Genomic DNA, 22,302 nt, shown 5'->3' with positions numbered 1-22,302 from the left:
GTATGCCCGTGCCAGACAACCCTGGACTGTAGCAACCCATGATGTCCTCCTGCCTTCGTCTGTTATCCTGAGACGTGCACCCTTCCCTGATGTGCGGAACCGGGAGCCTTGCATAACTGTTTTGTTTATGTACCATGTCTTGTTCAAGTAAACTTTGTCTATACCTGAAGTTGTGCGGTGTCATGTCGTTCGGCTACCTCGTCCACATGCTCAGCTGCCACAGACCCCGGTCACTACCCTTCCCTAGTCCGGGTAGGCCCGGGTCCCCCCTGTGGTCCAGTGGGTCCACATTCCGTCCCCACCTGGGACGCTCGCCCCACATCGGCGTGGTCGGTCGACGTGGAGGTGCCAGCTCAGCTGTGAGCGCGGTCGCTAGTCGTGACAGCAATGAGTAAGAATTGAATTCAAATGATTTGAAGAGGCAATTTGCATAATGATTTGTATCAAATTTTGTATCTATTTATTCATTGGGCACTATATGTACTTTTACCCTATTAACAACTAAACCCAGTGTAGCAATTTATATTCAATTTCTATTACCTATCAAACATTCAAAGGACTCAATTATTGATCCATTTAATAGAGATGAATTTCTTACAGATAATTATCACACTATAATGATCTTTATCTTATAATTTGGTTTATGTATTTTAAACCTAGAATTTCCTCTATAATAGTGAACAATGAATGCAATTGGAGGTTGTTGTAATACTTACCTGTGGCAAAATGTATTTCCTTATTCCGATCCCTTTATTCTCTTCCTTTTCTGCACCTTTCTTATGTTTTAATATGATGGTCAAATAAAATTCAATTTTTTAACAAAAATTATTTTGAGACCACTTTTTCTTTGACCCTAGTAATACAACAAAATGACCATAGATAGTTATATGAGAATTTGCTAAGGAGAAGTGGATTGACCCTTGTATATGGGGTTATCACAATATTAGGACATTAGTTTTTTATAAATTGGTCATTAAGGTAAAAACTAGCTCGGGGATTTTGCGTAAACGCGTCTGCATCCGGCCTCGTTCACACTAGTGTCGTTCCAGCCCAGTGCTATCCATACAGTGGGCACAGCGACTGGTCGTCCATGTGGCATTTCCCGTGAACGCCTCCCTCACCAATCGCAGCACGCGCTAAGCTCGTCCGTTTTTCACACGGAACGCGGCGATGTCAGTCTGTGTAGCATCAGTCATGTACACTGACACACTCAGATATGGCTGCTAGCGCCATCACCGCATCTGAGATCAGGCCAGGTGATAGAGAAGCATGGCCGCTGAACAGTGGTGTGAATTAGCCCCTAGGAACATGTTACGGAGCTGAAGGAAGATGCACACGTCAGACTCCGCCATTAGCACCAGCATTAGGGCAATGTCTGGGGGAAGGGAGGCAGCGCGCCTGGCCGTCCTGTCCTCGCTCCGCCCGCCCTCTTTTGTCTCTCCATGTCCCTGTGTGAGGAGGGCTCAGTGCAATCCTGCGTGCCCCCGGCATCTGCTCCCTCCAGTCCCCACACTGACACGCCCTACATCATTGTTCCCAGAGGTGGTCACTGAGGGGCTCCATGGCTGACCCTCCCCAATGGAATATGCGGACGTCGCGGCTCCCAGGTGTGAAGATGGAGCTTGTGCTGCTGCTGAGGATGCTGCTGACTTTGGCACAAGGTATGGCTGGCGGACGCGTCTTTTGTCTGTGCACACATCCACCTGTAATGGATGCAATGTGGGGACTGCTGTCCTACAGGTGACCTGCCCCTCCTGCCAGGGTCTCTCCCCCATTGCTGCCATTAGTTGGGCTGTAGCAGCGTGGAATTGCAAACTTCTGTCCCTGCCTGTATCTGCCATGTGTGTACATGCCCTATACACTAGCAATGGGCAGCACATTGCTCTCTAATTACCATGTCCAGCAACTTAATTTTCTTAAAGGGTCCTCCGGTGCCAATCGGTGATCCTGATGAGGTGGCATCAACAGCTGCCAAGGTGCGACTGGCCTGTGCATTGGAGCTTACCGATGGCTGCGGATCGGTGGTCCTTTATTAGCTGTTTACACAGGCTGACCGCCCTTCCCATGTGCACTGAAAGGTCAGTGAACCCAATCATTGTGGGTGGACAGATGTCATTGTCAGTAGTACATGTTGCTGTGCTGCCGAGAACGATGATTTGTAAGGCCTCTTTCACACTTCAGTTTTTTACAATCAGTCACAATCCGCCAGGTTTTGAAAAAAACGGATCCGCAATTTTTTTTTGAGGATCCGTTTTTTTCCCCATTGACTTCCATTATTGGCGGATTGCTGTCCGTTGCATCCGTTTATTTTGCGGATCCGCCAAAAGTTGCTGTACGTCACCATCCTCAAACATTTCAAAACGGAGCTTGCAACGTTTTTTTCTCTGGCGGATCCTCCAGACACTGTTTTAACCCAAAATTCCTTCTGGGTGCCGGACAAAAAAAAAAAAATTCTCTCTCTCTCGCTCTCTCTCTCTCTCTGCCAGCGATTCCTTTAAATTTCCTCATTTTCAGGATCCGTCTAAAAACGGATCCTGTGCCATCCGTTCACATCAGTTGAGAACGGATCCGCTTGTCTGCCTTTTTGGCGGATTATAACTGATGCAAAAAAACTGAAGTGTGAAAGAGGCCTAAGCAAGCTTAAAAATCCTTTCACCTAATGGATGAGTCTTTTGGCCACTCGGGTGATTGGCAGCCTGTTTACACTGGCCAATTATTGGGAAATGGCCACTCCTCGCTTCCTAGGACCATTGCCAATAATCGCCCAGTATAAATGCACCGTCCATGCCAGCAAAGTGGATGCGATTTCTAGAAGTCCTATGCCTGTTGTGATTTTTTTTCATTACTCAGCGAAAAGTAAAAATTTCTGAGATGGCGAAACACTTCAGTATATGTGTAGCTGTTTGACTTGCAGATGAGACTGTGTAATACATCTCTGCTACAACCTGACAGGTGTGAATTCAGACCTACATGCTGTGGTGCAGATGACCACTCTTTAACTACCCAGGTTTTCTCATCTTGGTACATTGGCTGACCACTCTGTAACTACCCAGGCTCTCTCACCTTGGTACATTGGCTGACCACTCTGTAACTACCCATGTTCTCTCACCTTGCTACAGTACATTGGCTGACCACTCTGTAACTACCCAGGTTCTCTCACCTTGGTACATTGGCTGACCACTCTGTAACTACCCTACTACGCTGTAGAGTAAAAGTCCTCTTTCTTTCTGAAGAGGCAATTTGCATATTATTTTCCCAGAGGAGCATTGCACGGCGAATAAGTCTCCTTACCTTGACAAGCCACAGCTGGCATGTCACTCTCCGCAAGGAGAAGCCTTACTTCTTAGACCCTAGTCCAGAGCCTCTCACCTTGCCAAATCAGATCTCATACTTTGCACTGACGAGAGCCAACAGCTCGAAACACCGTGTCTGCAAATTGAGATTCTGATTTGGCTTGTATCCTAAGTCATACTACAAGACTCGTTAAAGGGTTGATTGTGACTTGTAGGATCGCTACTACCAATAGGTGGCGCTGTAGAGTAAAAGTCCTCTTTCTTTCTGAAGAGGCAATTTGCATACCCAGGTTCTCTCACCTTGCTACAGTACATTGGCTGACCACTCTGTAACTACCCAGGTTCTCTCACCTTGGTACATTGGCTGACCACTCTGTAACTACCCAGGTTCTCTCACCTTGGTACATTGGCTGACCACTCTGTAACTACCCAGGTTCTCTCACCTTGGTACATTGGCTGACCACTCTGTAACTACCCAGGTTCTCTCACCTTGGTACATTGGCTGACCACTCTGTAACTACCCAGGTTCTCTCACCTTGGTACATTGGCTGACCACTCTGTAACTACCCATGTTCTCTCACCTTGGTACATTGGCTGACCACTCTGTAACTACCCAGGTTCTCTCACCTTGGTACATTGGCTGACCACTCTGTAACTACCCAGGTTCTCACCTTGGTACATTGTCTGACCACTCTATAACTACCCAGGTTCTCACATTGGTACATTGGCTGACCACTCTGTAATTACCCTGGTTCTCTCATCTTGGTACGTTGGCTGACCACTCTGTAACTACCCAGTTTCTCTCACCTTGGTACAGTACATTGGCTGACCACTCTGTAACTACCCAGGTTCTCTCACCTTGGTACATTGGCTGACCACTCTGTAACTACCCAGGTTCTCTCACCTTGGTACATTGGCTGACCACTCTGTAACTACCCAGGTTCTCTCACCTTGGTACATTGGCTGACCACTCTGTAACTACTCAGGTTCTCTCACCTTGGTACATTGTCTGACCACTCTATAACTACCCAGGTTCTCACATTGGTACATTGGCTGACCACTCTGTAACTACCCAGGTTCTCTCACCTTGGTACATTGGCTGACCACTCTGTAACTACCCAGGTTCTCTCACCTTGGTACATTGGCTGACCACTCTGTAACTACCCAGGTTCTCACATTGGTACATTGGCTGACCACTCTGTAATTACCCTGGTTCTCTCATCTTGGTACGTTGGCTGACCACTCTGTAACTACCCAGTTTCTCTCACCTTGGTACAGTACATTGGCTGACCACTCTGTAACTACCCATGTTCTCTCACCTTGGTACATTGGCTGACCACTCTGTAACTACCCAGGTTCTCTCACCTTGGTACATTGGCTGACCACTCTCTAACTACCCAGGTTCTCTCACCTTGGTACATTGGCTGACCACTCTGTAACTACCCAGGTTCTCTCACCTTGGTACATTGTCTGACCACTCTATAACTACCCAGGTTCTCACATTGGTACATTGGCTGACCACTCTGTAATTACCCTGGTTCTCTCATCTTGGTACGTTGGCTGACCACTCTGTAACTACCCAGTTTCTCTCACCTTGGTACAGTACATTGGCTGACCACTCTGTAACTACCCATGTTCTCTCACCTTGGTACATTGGCTGACCACTCTGTAACTACCCATGTTCTCTCACCTTGGTACATTGGCTGACCACTCTGTAACTACCCATGCTCTCTCACCTTGGTACATTGGCTGACCACTCTGTAACTACCCATGTTCTCTCACCTTGGTACATTGGCTGACCACTCTATAACTACCCAGGTTCTCTTATCTTGGTACGTTGGCTGACCACTCTAACTACGGTTCTCTTATCTTGGTACATTGGCTGACCCCTCTATAACTACACAGGTTATCTCATCTTCGTACATTGGTGTACACTAGTAGGAGCCTGTGGTCTGGGTGTATTTATATAATACAGAGCATTTATAGATTGTTTATGAAACATTGCGCTGCTGTCCAACATGATCAGCCTATTGCTATGGGATAATGTCTTTTGGCATCCTCGACAAACCGCTGAGATTGGTGGGGGAAGATGTGGCCAATTGGATGTTTGCAGTTGAAATGTCGAATTACATAGCGGCTAATCTGATGAATGAATGAACTGCCCATGCAGTTTGTGGACATGTGGTTTGTGTCACATTGGGTGTTTTGGCTCATATGTGAGGTTTCCATGCAGAAAAACCCCTCCTCCCCTGTTATATTCCAATAAAGGACGTGAATGGGGGTTATCGCTAAGGGAATGTATACACTCCCTGACAGAAGTTATGTCGCTTATCCATGTTATGTAAATAAAAGCTTATAACCTGACGTTAAATTCATCCATTGGTTGTATAAATTATTCTTTTAAAAGCTGAAACCCTCCGAAATGTGGTTTAGTTTAAGAAAATAAATTGGCATCAATGCAGAAATATTGATCATTTAATGGACACAGAATGGTCAGATTTTGGCAAGATAAAAGTTTTGTTGCCTGGTCCTATAATGCACCCAATCCTAGTTTACGTCCTCACCTGTGCTCACTAAATGATCGGTTAATTAGTGGGTGTGTCTAAAAAGAAACCCAGCACCCCAGACCTTCACTTGAGCTCTGACAACATGCCAAAATACACCCTGCGACCAAAGCCTGGATTATCAAGAGGCTGAAGACCAGATCCACTGCAGAGGTGGCTGGCACCTTTAATGTGTCTCAGCATCAAGCACAAAGAATTAAAAAAAAAAAAAGATTCGAAGAGACTGGAGAGGTGTTTGACAAGCCCAGGTCCGGCAGACCCCGCAAGACAGCTGCTCAGGAGGAACGATTGTTGGTTAGAAAATCCAAAGCAAGCCCCTCTTCCACTGCAGCAGAGCTCCAACAGGCCTGGTCATCTCAAGTCCCTGTGTCAACTAGAACAGTTTGTAGGATTCTGTCTCGAAATGGCCTCCATGGTAAAATCAGTGCCCAGAAGCCAGCACTAAACAAAAGACAAATAAAAAACTGTGTGGCATTTGCAAAGTCCCACAGCCTGCTAAACAGATGGACGCTGGAAAAATGGGAGAAGGTGGATTTATCTGATGAATCTTCAGTAGAATTACACCACAACCACAGCCACCGCAAATACTGCAGGAGACCTACTGGAGCCTGTATGGATCCAAAATACACCCAGAAAACAGTTAAATTTGGTGGTGGAAAGATCATGGTCTGGGGTTACATTCAGTATGGGGGGTGTGCAAAACATTTGCAAGGTGGAAGGCAATATCAATAGCCTAAAATATCAAGATGTATTAGCTACCTCTTATATTCCAAATCATAAAAGGGGACAAATTCTGCAGCAGGATGGTTCTCCATCTTATACACCCATCTCTGCAACAAAGTTCCTCCAGGCAAAAAAAGATCAAGGTGCTCAAGGACTGGCCAGCCCAGTCAACAGACATGAACATCATTGAGCATGTTTGGGGTAGGATGAAAGAGTAAGCTTGGAAGACAAAACCAAAGAATCTAGATGAACTCTGGGAGGCATGTAAGACTGCATTCTTTGCTATTCCTGATGACTTCATTAATAAATTGTATGAATCATTGTTGATCCTCATGGATGCAGTCCTTCAAGCTCATGGAAGTCGCACAAAATATTAAATATGACTCTAATAGCACCACAACTTCATTCACCAATGTTATGCAACATATATTTGTATTTTAAGTTAATTATTTGTTTGAATATCACATTACTTTCTGTGGTATAAAACATGAAACTGATGAGAAGTTTTGATATTTTCAGCTTATACACTAGGGGGCGCTGCTTCTGACATGAAGACCTAGTGTACAGCTCGTAAATGTGGGTGGAGTATGCTCCTTGCGTGACGTCATTCGTCCCTTTCTGGGCAAAGATAAGGGAGAATGAAGTTTAGGGTCACTGCGTGGAGCCATTTTGTTGGTGACTGTAATGAGATCCTGACAGCATCACCGATTCTGGCTTTTGTCGCAGCTGAGGCGAAAATGTAAATGGTGTCCCTCCCTGGAGTGCAATATAAGCATGCAGTTAATAGGTGCAAATCCTCTGTTTTATTTAACGGTTTGTTTTTATTGCAGAGTCAATGGTAAAGACGATCTGTGTATGTATATTTTTCAGTTGGCTTTAATGTGTTTTATTGATACCAGTTTGGGGTACATAAGTTTTCATTACTTTTTATTGCTTTTTTTTCCCCAGACATGTGAGATGACTAAAACCAGCAATTTTGACGTTTTGATTATTTTTCTTTCCCAGGAACAGATACAACTAGCAGCAGTGAAAGATTCTAATAACATAGGTGGCGGTGTAGTTTCGAGCTGGCTCTGGTCACCGCTCACTGGTACTTGGTGATCAGAGCGGAGCAGTCATAATATTGCTGATTGCTGCGCTAAGATCATGGTAATTAGGAGTGAGCACAGGACCGGGCACCAAGTCTGCGGCAAAGACTTTCGCCAGTGACCTGTTCTCACTGCTGGATGAAGTTGCAGCTGTAGTCCTGGTGCCCGGACCTGTAATTACCGCTCATCGGTAATCATACTGATCAGATCGCTGCAGCTGGCAGTGATTTGACTGCTCTGCGTGATCATAGTAAGTGGCAGTGACAGAGGGAGATTGTAACCCAGTGCATAGCTCTGGGCTACAGTAAAAATGGCGCTGCCTACAGCTGTGATCTTGGGCACGTGCTGGGGCACGCACACAGTTAACAGCTGATGGAGATTAGGATATAGGGTCAGATGCCAATCGCAGTCTCCTATGGCCTGCTGCTTGCATATCTGCTATGTGTAGTGTTAAGGTACTGTCACACTTAGCGATGTACTAGCGATCCCGACCAGCGATATGACGCGGTCAGGATCGCTGGTACATCGCTAAGTGGTCGCTAGTGAGCTGCCACACAGGCAGATCTCACCAGCGACATCGCTGGGGATGGGGGTCGATACTTACCTGTCAGACTAGGCGATCCTGCGTCCTCCCACCCGGCTCCACGCTCGTCTCTCCACAGGAAGCGCCGCAGGAAGCTGACGACGAGAAACAGTCCTGGACGTTCTCGCACGATCAGCGATAACCAGCGGGGGAGCGGGTCGTAGGTAAGTATCACACACAGTGATGTCGCTAGCAATATCGCTATAACGTCACAAGTTATAGGGATATTGCTAGCGATATCGCTTAGTGTGACAGTACCTTTATCCCTGACACACACCAGCAAACAGAAATGGCAGCTCCCAGTGACTGAAGTAATAAATAGCAAAAAAATACATATCACAACAATTAATTTTGAACAAGTCCTAAATAAACTTTTTAAATAAATACAAAACATTAAGAAAAAGTGATCAATTTCCTTTATAAAAATCCTCCCATAGATTTTTTATTCCCTAAACCTGTCTAAATAAATATATGTATATTGTAGTGCAAGTGCATTAATATACTCGCCCATCGCCGCTTTCCCGTACCACTTTGATCCTCGTCTCACTTACGTGACTGCAATTCTGACTTGTCGAATCACTCATAGGTTTGTGTGAGACGAGTCGCTTCTATAATGTGAGAACGAAGCTCCATGGGATTTCATTGTAAAAGCGACTTCCGACACTCACACAGCGCAGTGTTACCCAGTGAGTCAAAATTAGTGATATGAGTGAGAAGAGCACCAAATCAATGCTGGAATCCAAGGAAGAAGACTGTCAGTGATTATATTAGATGCAGATCGCTCCAGATACTGACTGCCTTCCTCATCAGGACCTTACTGTGCAAACCGTTTTATTTTCCAAAATAAAGGAATGGGTGTAATCAGAGTTTACATGGCCTTAGATTAATATAAACACATGGGCCATGCACACAGTGAACAAGTCTGTAGGACAGTGTTCACACCACCAAAAGACTGAAACACAGAAAAACTTAATCTTGCAGAAACAAGTTTATGTGGCCTTAGTTTGTTGTAGAAAAACCTGATGACAGATCCCCTTTAACGTGTAATTGAGATTTGCATGATTTGACTTTTTCGCTGATGCTTTACCCTTTTTCTAGTGGTTTTCAAGGATGCACTATTCTCTTCCATATTTGACAGACTGCTGTACCCAAATTTGTCATTGGGTACCATAGAGGTTGCAAGCAGAGGAGCTGTCCTGTTAGAGATGTATAACAATTGCTGTGTGTCAGTCCTGCACTGCAGAGATGGATAAAGGAGCTGGCATTATCTGGAGACAGGGTGGCCCTGTGAGATATGTCATGGAGAAAATAAGAACAGGCCTGAAATAGGTTGTCTTATCCAGGACATCATCATAACTCTTAGGCTGTGTGCCAATGTTGCTTTTTTTAAGCGTTTTTCTGTGTCAAGCCGCATCAAAAACGCTTAAAAGAAGCATCCCATTCATTTTAATGCATTTTGGCCTTTTTGTGCCAATGGATGCGTTTTTTACCACTAAGGAAACGCTTAGCGGTAAAAAACGCAGCATGTTCATTAATTTCCGCTTAGGTCCGCATTTTTGGCTATTTCCTATAGTCCAAAAGACGCGCGGAAAAAATGCATAAAAAATGCGCGTTTTTTGCGCAAAAACCGCACGTTTTCTGGGAAGGAGAACCAGTTTCCTGAGCGTTTAAAAAGCGCTACGTGGGCACATAGCCTAAGGCTAGTGTCACACAAAAGATTTATTAGTCTATTTATTTTTCACTTGTCATCCGTTTGCAATTTGTCTTTTTACTCAGCAGCTGCTAATTTACAAGACCTCTGCAGAAAAGTTTGATGAGGAATTCACTAATGCCACATACAGTGCCTTCAAAAATTATTCATACACCGTGACCTTTTACACATTTTTTCATGTTACACCCACAAAATTAAATGTAATTTATTGTGATTTTATGTGATATGAAATGATAGATGGTTTTCTAATTATTGTTAAAATATAAAGCTGAAACTTGTGATGTGCATTTGTATTCAGCCCCCTAAATAAAATCCTGAATGACCACTTGCCTCCAGAAGTCACACTTTGTAAATAGAGTCCCTGTATGTACCGTATTTTTCGGACCATAAGACGCACTTTTTTCTCCCAAAATTTTGGGGGATGCGTCTTATGGTCGCAATGCACGGTACATGGTGCGGTGGTGGCAGCGGGCAAGGCTCTGCGGTGCGGTGGTGCCAGCGGGCGGCGCTCCGGTGCAGGGGCGGCGGCTCCACCGGCGTTTCTTCGCAGCCCGGAGGCCCCCGCACACCCCTTGCTGGGCGCCGCCATGTTGCGGTGGCCTCCGGGAGCATGGACGCCGGCAAGATGGCCGCCGGTTCGGGGACGGCGCATGCGCAGCTTCAGATCTCGTCCCGAGATCTCGGGGGACGAGATCTCGTTGCCGAGATTTGAATCTCGTCCCCCGAGATCTCGGCACGAGATCTGAAGCTGCGCATGCGCCGTCCCCGGACCGGCGGCCATCTTGCCGGCGTCCATGCTCCCGGAGGCCACCGCAACATGGCGGCGCCCAGCAAGGGGTGTGCGGGGGCCTCCGGGCTGCGAAGAAACGCTGGCGGAGCCGCCGCCCCTGCACCGGAGCACAGCCCGCTGCCACCACCGCACCGCAGAGCGCCGCCCGCTGCCACCATCGCAGAGCCCCCCTGCCCCAGCCCACCTGCCCCTGCCACAGCTGCCCCTGCCACAGCTGCCCCTGCCACGCCACAGCTGCCCCTGCCCCAGCACAGCTGCCCCTACCCCAGCACAGCTGCCCCAGCACAGCCCACCTGCCCCAGCACAGCCCACCCGCCCCCGCCCCAGCACAGAGCCGCCACCACCGCACGAGCCTGGACCACTGAATGACCCCTGTGACTACTTCTCCACCTGTGCCGGATCCCTTCCCAGGTAAGGTGAATTCGGACTGTAAGACGGACCCCCATTTGACACATTATTATTTCTTTCCCTGTTTTCCTTCTGAAAATTGGGGTGCGTCTTATGGTCCGGTGCGTCTTGTAGTCCGAAAAATACGGTAATTTATTCTCAGTACCAACTCCAGTTGTTCTGTGAAGTCCTGAGATTTTAGGGTTTCCTCACACTTTCATATTACACGGCCAAGTGCTATGTGATTAGGCCCGGAATGGCAATCTGCCGAGGCGGGCAGATGCTCGATGGGCTTGTGGCCCTTTAAAAGTTCTCAATAAAGGCCCTGTGTGTGCGCGCTCTCACTTGCATGCGCTGACAAGGGCCGCGGCGTCCCTTGTCAAAGCGTGCAAGCATGAGAAGGCGCGCCCACCCATGGCATTTATTCAGACATTTGAAAGGGCTACCGCTTTGTGCTCAGAGCTCTTTTAACATTTTGTTCTCACCAATCCCAGAGAGCCGCTCCTCTGCATGATAGACGCTGGACCCGCTTCTACTCTTCATCCACTGGGTGAATTCCAAGTTGGAAATGCAGTCACAGTATCATCTGTATAAATGTATGTAGACTGCTATATATACAATATATAGATAATACTGCTACTGCTGTATATACAATATATAGGTAACTCTGACTGCTGTATGTATAGGGTGATCATATCACCTATATATTGTATATCCAGCAGTCTATATACATTATATAGGTGATACTGCTGTATATATGTAACATACGTGATACTGAGACTATACACAGCATTCAGTTATCTCATACATAATATATACACAGCAATAGCAGTATACCATACATAATGTATATACAATAGTATATGTACATTATATACTGTAGGTGAAACTGCTGTATAAACATTATGTATGTGATACTGTGATTGCTGTTCAACGCAGTATCACCTATGTAACATGTATATAGCAGTATCACCTATATAATGTATATACAGCACCCAGTATTACCTATATAATATAGATGCAGCAGTCGCAGCATCACCTATATGATGTACATATAGCGGTCACAGCGTCAACTGTATAATGTATTTAAATCAAAACCAGAGAAGAAAGAGAGAGGGGCTACCTGGATTCAAAAAGATATAAATAAACTGGGGAAGTGTGCAGCAACTAACAGAATGGTTTTTAACAGGGAAAAATGCAAAGTACTACATCTGGGCAATAAAAATGAAAAAAGCATATACAGAATGGGAGGAATAGGTCTAAGCAACAGCACATGTGAAAAAGATTTGGGTATACTAATAGATCACAGACTGAATATGAGTCAATAGGGTGATGCAATTCTAGGATGTATTAACAGAAGCATACAGTCTAGATCACGTGAAGTCATTATTTCCCTCTACTCCTCTTTGGTCAGACCTCATCTGGAATATTGTGTCGAGTTTTGGCCACCACATTTTAAAAAAGACGTCAACAAACTGGAGCAAGTTCAGAAAAGAGCGACCAGAATGGTGACCGGTCTGCAAACCCTGTCTTATGAGGAAAGGTTGCAGGATTTGGGATTGTTTAGTTTGCAAAAGAGAAGACTGAGAGGAGACTTAATAGCTGTCTACAAATATCTAAAGGGCTGTCACATTGTAGAAGGATCAGCTTTATTCTCATTTGCACAAGAAAAGACTAGAAGCAATGGGATGAAACTGAATGGGAGGAGACACAGATTAGATATTAGAAAAAACTTTTTGACAGAGTGATCAATGAGTGGAACAAGCTGCCACGAGAAGTGGTGAGTTCTCCTTCAATGGAAGTCTTCAAACAGAGGCTGGACAGACATCTGACTGGGATGATTTAGCGAATCCTGCTTTGAGCAGGGGGTTGGACCAGATGGCCCAGGAGGTCCCTTCCAACTCTATGATTCTATGTGCACACTCACAAAGTGAATAAATAAAAAATATGCAATTTTATTGGACCTAAAACAGAAACAAGCACAAAAAAAATAAAAACAATTAAAAGGTGTTAAACCGAGGTAGCCCAGGCCACAAAAATACCCCATAATGAATCAAATACATACGGTAAGTGCATACAGTGTCAATCCACAAATATCATGTAAATATGAAGCAAGAAATAATTTTTCAATAAAGTATGATTATATGGAACATTACACAGAAACACAAGCTAATAAATGGTGGTTATCCTGCGGCATGAACTAAAAGAGAGACAGCCAGTTAACAAAACACGAAAATAACATGTGACCATTCATTTAAGAATAATCAGAAAATAATATAGCTGCTCTTAAAGCAAGATGTAGGACACAAGCGGGCATAAAGTATAATGTAGCCAATATGCAATATGAAGAAATCCCACAATGTGTCCAAAAAGAGCACATACGCCAGAGTTACCTACATGTGTATAGCACCTGGAAGACAGGAACCCTCAGAATGCCCCTTAAATGTGAGGCAATAAGGAGAACTGGGCAGAATTGCCAGGGTAATCTTGGTGATAAATGTATCCAGTGGCCTGGGGACCAACCCTGTATCGCTGCGTCTAGTGCAGCTTCGTCAGGGAAAGTACCGCTTGCTTTGCAGCGTCCGTCTTTTATAATGCATGTACAGTCATATGTTAAAGTTTGGGCACCCCTATTAATGTTAACCTTTTTTCTTTATAACAATTTTGGTTTTTGCAACAGCTATTTCAGTTTCATATATCTAATAACTGATGGACTCAGTTATATTTCTGGATTCAAATGAGGTTTATTGTACTAACAGAAAATGTGCAATCTGCATTTAAACAAAATTTGACCGGTGCAAAAGTATGGGCACCTCAACATAAAAGTGACATTAATATTCCTTTTGCAAAAATAACAGCCTCTAGTCGCTTCCTGTAGCTATTAATGAGTTCCTGGATGAAGGTATTTGTGACCATTCCTGTTTACAAAACAATTCCAGTTCAGTTAAGTTTGATGGTCGCCGAGCATGGACAGCCTGCTTCAAATCATCCCACAGATGTTCAATGATATTCAGGTCTGGGGACTGGGATGGCCATGCTCGGCGACCATCAAACTTAACAGAACTGGAATTTTATGTTGAGGTGCCTGTCATGTCCCACGACTTGGGAAATCATTTAATATTTGCATTGTTTGCGTTGCATCATCTGTTGCTAGGCAGAAGTTTGCCTTTCCCTGTATTTTGTCCCAACTCTCTCCCTGTAGTCCTGTGATGTATGTTTGTTCCCTCCCTTATTCTCCATTTTGTGATCGTCCCTCCATCTGTATGCATCTTCTTACATGTCCTCTGAAGAATATTCCTTTTTACCTGCTGCTTTCATCATAATACAAGAATTTCAGTTAAAGCATCCCTCTTTTCCTGGAGTCTTCTTACATGAGATCGTGGCTGAGTTAAGCTGTCTGATTAATCGGTATGAACGTGAGTACAGGTCGATACGGAAGGGGCCCAGAAAGAGAGGTCTATCCAGGCACCATACGTTCTACATATCCATGAGTCAGAATAGTAAAAAGGAATATTCTGCCTTCAGAGACAGTAACTCAAGGTCTGTGCTGAATCTCAGTGGAAAAGGACATTTTCCAGATAGACTGTAACCCAGTTCCAGCCAGACCCCAGCGCGCATAGAAGCCACACACTGCAGCTGAACAGAGAGGAATATAACTCCCATCATTACACAGGACCCTGCAGCTGCTCCAGCATTAGATACAAAGTATCAACTCTGTGCAGAGTCTGTGTATTTCCTGTTGCTGAACAATGAGAAGTATAACCCTCATCATCCACGCTTCCTGCCTGCAATCTAATCATGTCTGAAGCAAGGAATACAATGTCCCTACCAGACTTACAAGCACAGGAAAGAGACCCAGACCCCCATCCACCATCTAGCGAAAGGGGAAAACGTACAGTCAAACCCACATGGAAAGTTATGGAGAATTTAGAGACTGCAAAACGTGAATTATATAGTGATGTGTCTTCAGTATGGAAGAAAGTGCTGAGTCATATAGACACTGCATCAAGGCCTGCTTCTCATGAGTTACCACCAGAGGGAGTCCTAGAACAATTATGCACAGCATACCAAATGTATATGGAGAAGAGTGACCAATATATTATTCTCCTGAAGAAACTGAATCTCCCAGAGACTTTAAACGAATTGCAAGGTTTCCAGCAGCTTAATTCTGAAAGAGACTGCACTGTACGTGACATTAAAGCCAGGATAGAGGCTAGAATCGCACGAACACCAGATGCATCAACTCGCTCATCCAAATCGTGTAAGCACTCAAAACGTTCATCTAGGTCAAGTTCATCAAAATATTCTACTCTTACTGAGCAGCTTATAAGAGCACGTGCTAAGGCTGAAACTACTAAGGTACAAGCTGCCTTTGCACAAAAGAGAGCAGAAATGGACGCAGCTGTTGCACAAAAGAGAGCAGAAATGGATGCAGCTGCTGTACAAAAGAGAGTAGAAATGGATGCTGAAGCGGCACGCATGGAAGCTCTAGAGAAGGAATGTGAGCATGCAACAGCCATGGCAGAATTAAAGGTACTCGAGCAGGCTGTCAGTGGGAGTCAAAGAGACAGCGTCAGTTTGTGTGAAATGGAGGCAGAAGACCCTATCGAACGCACAAGAGACTACGTGCTAAGCCAAGATGGCGAACCGCAGATCATCACTAACACTCCTGATGGTGTTGACGCTTCTCCAGAGCACCGGGATGCCGATCCACTTACAGAATCCTGCATTCAAGGTCAGTACAATGCTCCCAAACTTGAACTTCCTTCATATTCCAGTATGCGCCAAAACCCTGCATCTCACCAAACTCCACAGGCTAATACCTACATGCAACCCAATATGCCGGCAGGTCATTATACCCTCGACAACCACACAGTGCCACCTCCACATGTAGCAGAAACTATACCCACCAAACCAGTTGCTGGACTAAATGCATATGCCACTCCATACTTCCCCATGTTTCAAGGCCAAGACGTCTCCACCTCTATGTACAACACCGCTCAGCCTACAATTGTGCATCCTAAGTCAGAAAGAACAGACATGTCCGACTTCGCAAGGTACATGATTCGCCGTGAACTTACTAAAACCGGTCTCACAAGGTTTGACGACCAACCTGAAAATTACAGAGGTTGGAAAAGTGCCTTTAGAAAGGTAACTAGTGACCTCGGCATCACTGCTGCGGAAGAGCTGGACCTGCTGATCTGATGGTTAGGACCACAATCCACAGAGCGTGTCAAGAGACTCAGATCTGTACATATCAGTAATCCAACGGCTGGTCTCATGGCTGCATGGGAAAGACTAGAGAGAAACTTTGGCAGTCCAGAAGCCATAGAGGATGCACTGTTCAAGCGACTACAGAGTTTTCCAAAGATATCAAGCAAGGACAGTTCAAAGTTCCTAGAGCTCAGTGACGTGCTGTTAGAGCTCCAGCTGGCCAAGGCAGACACCCACCTACCTGGCCTCAGCTACCTGGACACTGCTCGTGGAGTAAACCCCATTATCTCCAAGCTACCTTACAATGTACAAGAGAAGTGGACTGCAATAGGGTCAAAATACAAGAAAGACCATCAAGTGTCATTTCCTCTGTTCTCCTACTTCTGTGAGTTTATAAAAGACATTGCAGAGCGTAAGAACGACCCAAGCTTTTCCTACGGAGAATCCAGTGGCCCAGCTTCACCTCCCTCTAAATACGTGGGCACACGCTCGAATGACAGAAACCGCAGGAGTCCAGTTTCAGTGAAGAAGACGGATATTCTTCCCTTACCAACATCAGCCCCAGGCAAGAGCAACAAGGGTGAAAAGATAGAGAACCCAAATCGTGAGTGTCCCATCCACAAGAAGCCACATCCCTTAAAAAAGTGCATCGGCTTCAGGAAGAAACCGCTCCAAGAACGCAAAGAACTTCTAAAGAAGTTTGGGGTATGCTACAGATGTTGTGCTTCTACTGAACACCTTACTAAAGACTGGAAAACTACAATTAAGTGTATGGAGTGTGACAGTGAGGATCATGTACAAGCACTCCACCCATACAGTCCTGACTCTACACGTACTCCTTCCCCCACCACGAGCCATGGCGGGGAGGACGCAGCTCAAACTGCAAGTCATACCACAATATCTTCTTCATGCACAGAAGTCTGCGGAGAAGGTCTCTGGGACAAGTCCTGTGCGAAGATTTGCCTGGTGAACGTATATCCCAACGGTCACCCAGAGAAAGCTGCGAAGGTGTACGTCCTCTTGGATGATCAGAGCAACCGATCACTTGCAAGGTCAGAACTCTTTGATATGTTTAACTTAAAGGGTAATGCTTACCCTTACACCTTAGGTACCTGCAGCGGAGTTACAGAGGTCTCTGGGAGAAGGGCCAGTGGTCTTATAGCGACATCCCTCGACAACACCGTGGAGATACCCTTACCCACACTTGTCGAGTGCAACCAGATTCCATCCAATCGAGAAGAGATCCCAACGCCAGAGGCTGCTCTTCATCACCCACATCTCAAGGGGATAGCAAACAAGATACCAGCCCTCAACAACAGCGCAGATATCCTGATTCTGCTTGGCAGAGACATTCTCCGGCTTCACAAGGTACGTCAGCAAATTAACGGACCACACAACGCACCATTTGCCCAACGCTTTGATCTAGGCTGGGTAATTATAGGCAATGTTTGCATACACAAGATGAAGAGACCTAATAACATCTCCTCTTACAAAACACACATCTTGCCAAATGGTCGCAGCACTCATTTTCAGCCATGCCCACATCATTACTGGGTGAAAGAGAAAGTGAGCAACACCAAGAGGCAACAGGAATCCTTCAACAACATGAACATGCTCCAGCCCTGGGACGAAAACCTCGGGTCAACAGTGTTCGATTCCACAAGTGAAGACAACAAGTTAGCACCCACAAGGGAAGATAAAGAATTCATAAAGGTTATGGACAAAGAATTTGTTCAAGATGACTCCAACAGTTGGGTAGCTCCTTTACCCTTTCGTTTCCCAAGAGCGAGGTTGCCAAACAACCTGCAGCAAGCAACTGCAAGGTTCTCATCCTTAAAACGTACCCTAAAGAGGAAACCAGAGATGGAGAAGCATTTCATTGACTTTATGCAGAACATCTTTGACAAAGATCATGCTGAACCTGCGCCACCACTGAAGGAAGGAGAAGAATGTTGGTACCTTCCATCCTTTGGTGTCTATCACCCTCGCAAGCCTAACCAGATCAGAGTGGTGTTTGACTCCAGTGCTCAGTATGAAGGCCTCTCTCAACAACCTGCTACTAACTGGACCCAACCTGAACAACAGCCTCCTTGGAGTATTGATCCGCTTCAGACAAGAACCTGTTGCTATAATGGCCGACATCCAGCAGATGTTTCATTGCTTCATCATGAAGGAAGACAGCAGAAACTATCTTAGGTTCCTATGGCACAAAGACAACAATGTCAACAATCAAGTCATAGACTACCGGATGAAGGTCCATGTCTTCGGCAACAGTCCTTCACCTGCTGTGGCGATCTACGGACTGAGACGGACAGCCCAGGAAGGTGAGAGAGAGTACGGATCCGATGCTCGTCAATTCATAGAGAAGAACTTCTACGTAGATGACGGGCTCAAGTCCTTGCCCACAAGTGAAGAGGCAATTGACCTACTCTCCAGGACACAGGAAATGCTATCCACATCAAACCTCAGACTCCACAAGATCATCTCTAACAGTCAAGAAGTAATGAGCGCGTTTCCATCTGAGGACCATGCCACGAACCTAAAGGACCTCAACCTAGGTTCTGATGTTCCTCCCACACAGTGCAGCCTTGGTCTACTGTGGGATATCAAACAGGACACCTTCACCTTCCAAGTGTCGCCCTGTGACAAACCCTTTACCAAACGAGGAGTCCTATCTGTCATAAACAGCATCTACGATCCTCTCGGGTTTGTAGCATCCATCACTATTCAAGGCAAGATACTGTTAAGACAGCTCACTGCCGAGAACACTGATTGGGACACCCCGCTTCCGACTCAGAAACAGCAAAGGTGGGAGACATGGAAGAAGTCCTTGAAGTTCTTAGAGCAACTCCAAGTCCCACGTTGTTCTTCTCCAATGATTCTTACCCCAGCTACACTTCTTACACAGAAGATTGGAGCTGCTACAGTTCCTCCCGGGAATTTCGATAACAAGGACATTTACAAACGTCAGTGGAAGCAAGTACAACACATAGCTAACGTGTTTTGGCACCGTTGGAAGACCGAATACTTGCACCTGCTTCAAAACCGTCACAAATGGCAGACACCCAGTCCCAATCTCCAAGAAGGAGACCTTGTCCTCTTAAAAGACAAAGAGGCACATCGTAACGACTGGCCAATGGGTCTTATCACCAAGGTCATGCCCAGCGAGGACGGAAAGACTCGTAAGACAGAAGTTAAGGTGACAAAAGGGGGCTCTACCCGAACCTTCCTCCGTCCGGTCACCGATCTCGTGCTGCTACTGCCAAAGGAGGACGTCACATGAACTGAACATTGCTCCTAGACGTTGCTCACGGCGGGGAGCATACCTACTCATTCCCCAGTTTTATTGAACATTGACATTTTCCATTGGATTGAACTTTGAACATTGCCATTGGATTGCTGGGTTGGTGGAAGAGTTGGCATGTTTGCGGCTTCCCCAATCCGAAGATGGGTTTAATAGACTTGGACTTATCTTCCGGTGTGATCTACGGGTCAACAACAACGAGTTGGACTTTAAAAATGTTTGATGTTTATTATTGCATACATGTTTTTCTTTTCTCTTGTTTTTCAGGTTCGAACGACTTCGAAGAATTACGGACATCGTGAAATCCAAGGATTTCAGACGGGGAGTGTCATGTCCCACGACTTGGGAAATCATTTAATATTTGCATTGTTTGCATTGCATCATCTGTTGCTAGGCAGAAGTTTGCCTTTCCCTGTATTTTGTCCCAACTCTCTCCCTGTAGTCCTGTGATGTATGTTTGTTCCCTCCCTTATTCTCCATTTTGTGATCGTCCCTCCATCTGTATGCATCTTCTTACATGTCCTCTGAAGAATATTCCTTTTTACCTGCTGCTTTCATCATAATACAAGAATTTCAGTTAAAGCATCCCTCTTTTCCTGGAGTCTTCTTACATGAGATCGTGGCTGAGTTAAGCTGTCTGATTAATCGGTATGAACGTGAGTACAGGTCGATACGGAAGGGGCCCAGAAAGAGAGGTCTATCCAGGCACCATACGTTCTACATATCCATGAGTCAGAATAGTGCCCATACTTTTGCACCGGTCAAATTTTGTTAAAATGCAGATTGCACATTTTCTGTTATTACAATAAACCTCATTTGAATCCAGAAATATAACTGAGTCCATCAGTTATTAGATATATGAAACTGAAATAGCTGTTGCAAAAACCAAAATTGTCATAAAGAAAAAAGGTTAACATTAATAGGGGTGCCCAAACATTAACATATGACTGTAATTACTCACCAGTGCGGTGAGCGTCGGCTCCGCGCAAGCAGGAAGGAGATGGGGAGTCATGTGATGGAGGTAAGGTCACATGGTGCAGAGGAGGCGCACGGATGTCACCGGCTGATGAGTAACCAGTACACATGCTTGAAGACATGCAGGAAAGTAAAGGAGAATGTATATTGACAACTCGAGCGCAGCTCCTGGGAGCTCAAAGTAAAGAGATTAACTGGCTGGAGCGGGGGCAGGCCCACCCAGGCAAACAGCAGAATGTATGCAAATTAAAGACAGTGATAGTTAGTGAAAGAGAATGGGAACAGGGTGAATTAAGATAAGCAAACAAAGAAGCAATATAATGTAAAGCACTTGAATGAAAAAAAGAAGGAAATGAAATGAAAATAAAAAAAAAAGTTTAAAATCAAAACCATACAAAGAAGCATAAATATTGGTCTGCTCCGAGGACTATACCTCCTGTGGTGGTGCCCTATGCAGAACATTAGAGAGAGGACGCTCTGAGACTGAGTATAACAGAAAAAGAAAATTAGAGCAACATGTCCAAAGAATCCTGTAAAAGAATATAAATTTATTACAAAAAATTATGTTCACATAAACAATTTATTTTTACGTATCAAAATTTGCAAACAGTACAAGAGACAAGTAATGACTGAGATCAGATGGATGGCGACATCCCTAACAAATCGGGTAATTATATAGTAAAGTGCATAGTGCAGTTCTAGACCTGAGGGATCTGCTGGGGTAGTAGGATAGTAGGCATTATTTCAAAATGAGAGTAATGTATAAATTAAGTATCGCCCCACAGACCTATAAACATCACATGCCATCCAAGTTCTTACCCATTGTCTGATGTTTAGGGTGCCACAATGCAAAGCCCAACACGTATTTCGCTTTGGCTTCTTCAGGGGGCTTTGCTACCTTGTGTGTCAGACCAGGCATTAAATATCCGCTTAAAGGGAATCTGTCACCTCATTTTTCGCATATAAGCTGCGGCCACCGCCATTAGTCATAGAATCATAGAATTGTAGAGTTGGAAGGGACCTCCTGGGCCATCTGGTCCAACCCCCTGCTCAAAGCAGGATTCGCTAAATCATCCCAGTCAGATGTCTGTCCAGCCTCTGTTTGAAGACTTCCATTGAAGGAGAACTCACCACTTCTTGTGGCAGCCTGTTCCACTCGTTGATCACTCTAACTGTCAAAAAGTTTTTTCTAATATCTAATCTGTGTCTCCTCCCATTCAGTTTCATCCCATTGCTTCTAGTCTTTCCTTGTGCAAATGAGAATAAAGTTGATCCTTCTACAATGTGACAGCCCTTTAGATATTTGTAGACAGCTATTAAGTCTCCTCTCAGTCTTCTCTTTTGCAAACTAAACATTCCCAAATCCTGCAACCTTTCCTCATAAGACAGGGTTTGCAGACCGGTCACCATTCTGGTCGCTCTTTTCTGAACTTGCTCCAGTTTGTTGATGTCTTTTTTAAAATGTGGTGCCCAAAACTGGACACAATATTCCAGATGAGGTCTGACCAAAGAGGAGTAGAGGGAAATAATGACTTCACGTGATCTAGACTGTATGCTTCTGTTAATACATCCTAGAATTGCATTTGCCTTTTTTTGCTGCTGCATCACACTGTTGACTCATATTCAGTCTGTGATCTATTAGTATACCCAAGTCTTTTTCACATGTGCTG

At 45.1% G+C, this 22,302-nt stretch overlaps 1 protein-coding gene across 1 annotated transcript in view; it reads left to right on the top strand.

The window, feature by feature from the left end:
- The first annotated feature begins 1,349 nt into the window (after positions 1–1,349).
- Positions 1,350–22,302, top strand: part of TMEM132A (transmembrane protein 132A) — a 310,163-nt gene continuing 289,210 nt past the window's right edge. Inside the window, exon 1 of the mRNA XM_073560699.1 lies at positions 1,350–1,661. Within this exon, the coding sequence (XP_073416800.1) occupies positions 1,562–1,661 (100 nt within the window). The 5' untranslated portion in view covers positions 1,350–1,561. The remainder of the gene's footprint in view (positions 1,662–22,302) is intronic.

Source organism: Dendrobates tinctorius, unplaced genomic scaffold (assembly GCF_039654945.1).
Source record: "Dendrobates tinctorius isolate UK_male_01 unplaced genomic scaffold, ASM3965494v1 ptg000302l, whole genome shotgun sequence".
Classification (NCBI taxonomy): Eukaryota; Metazoa; Chordata; class Amphibia; order Anura; family Dendrobatidae; genus Dendrobates; species Dendrobates tinctorius.
Note: the sequence above shows the minus strand (reverse complement) of the source record. Positions and strands in the feature narration are given on the sequence as shown.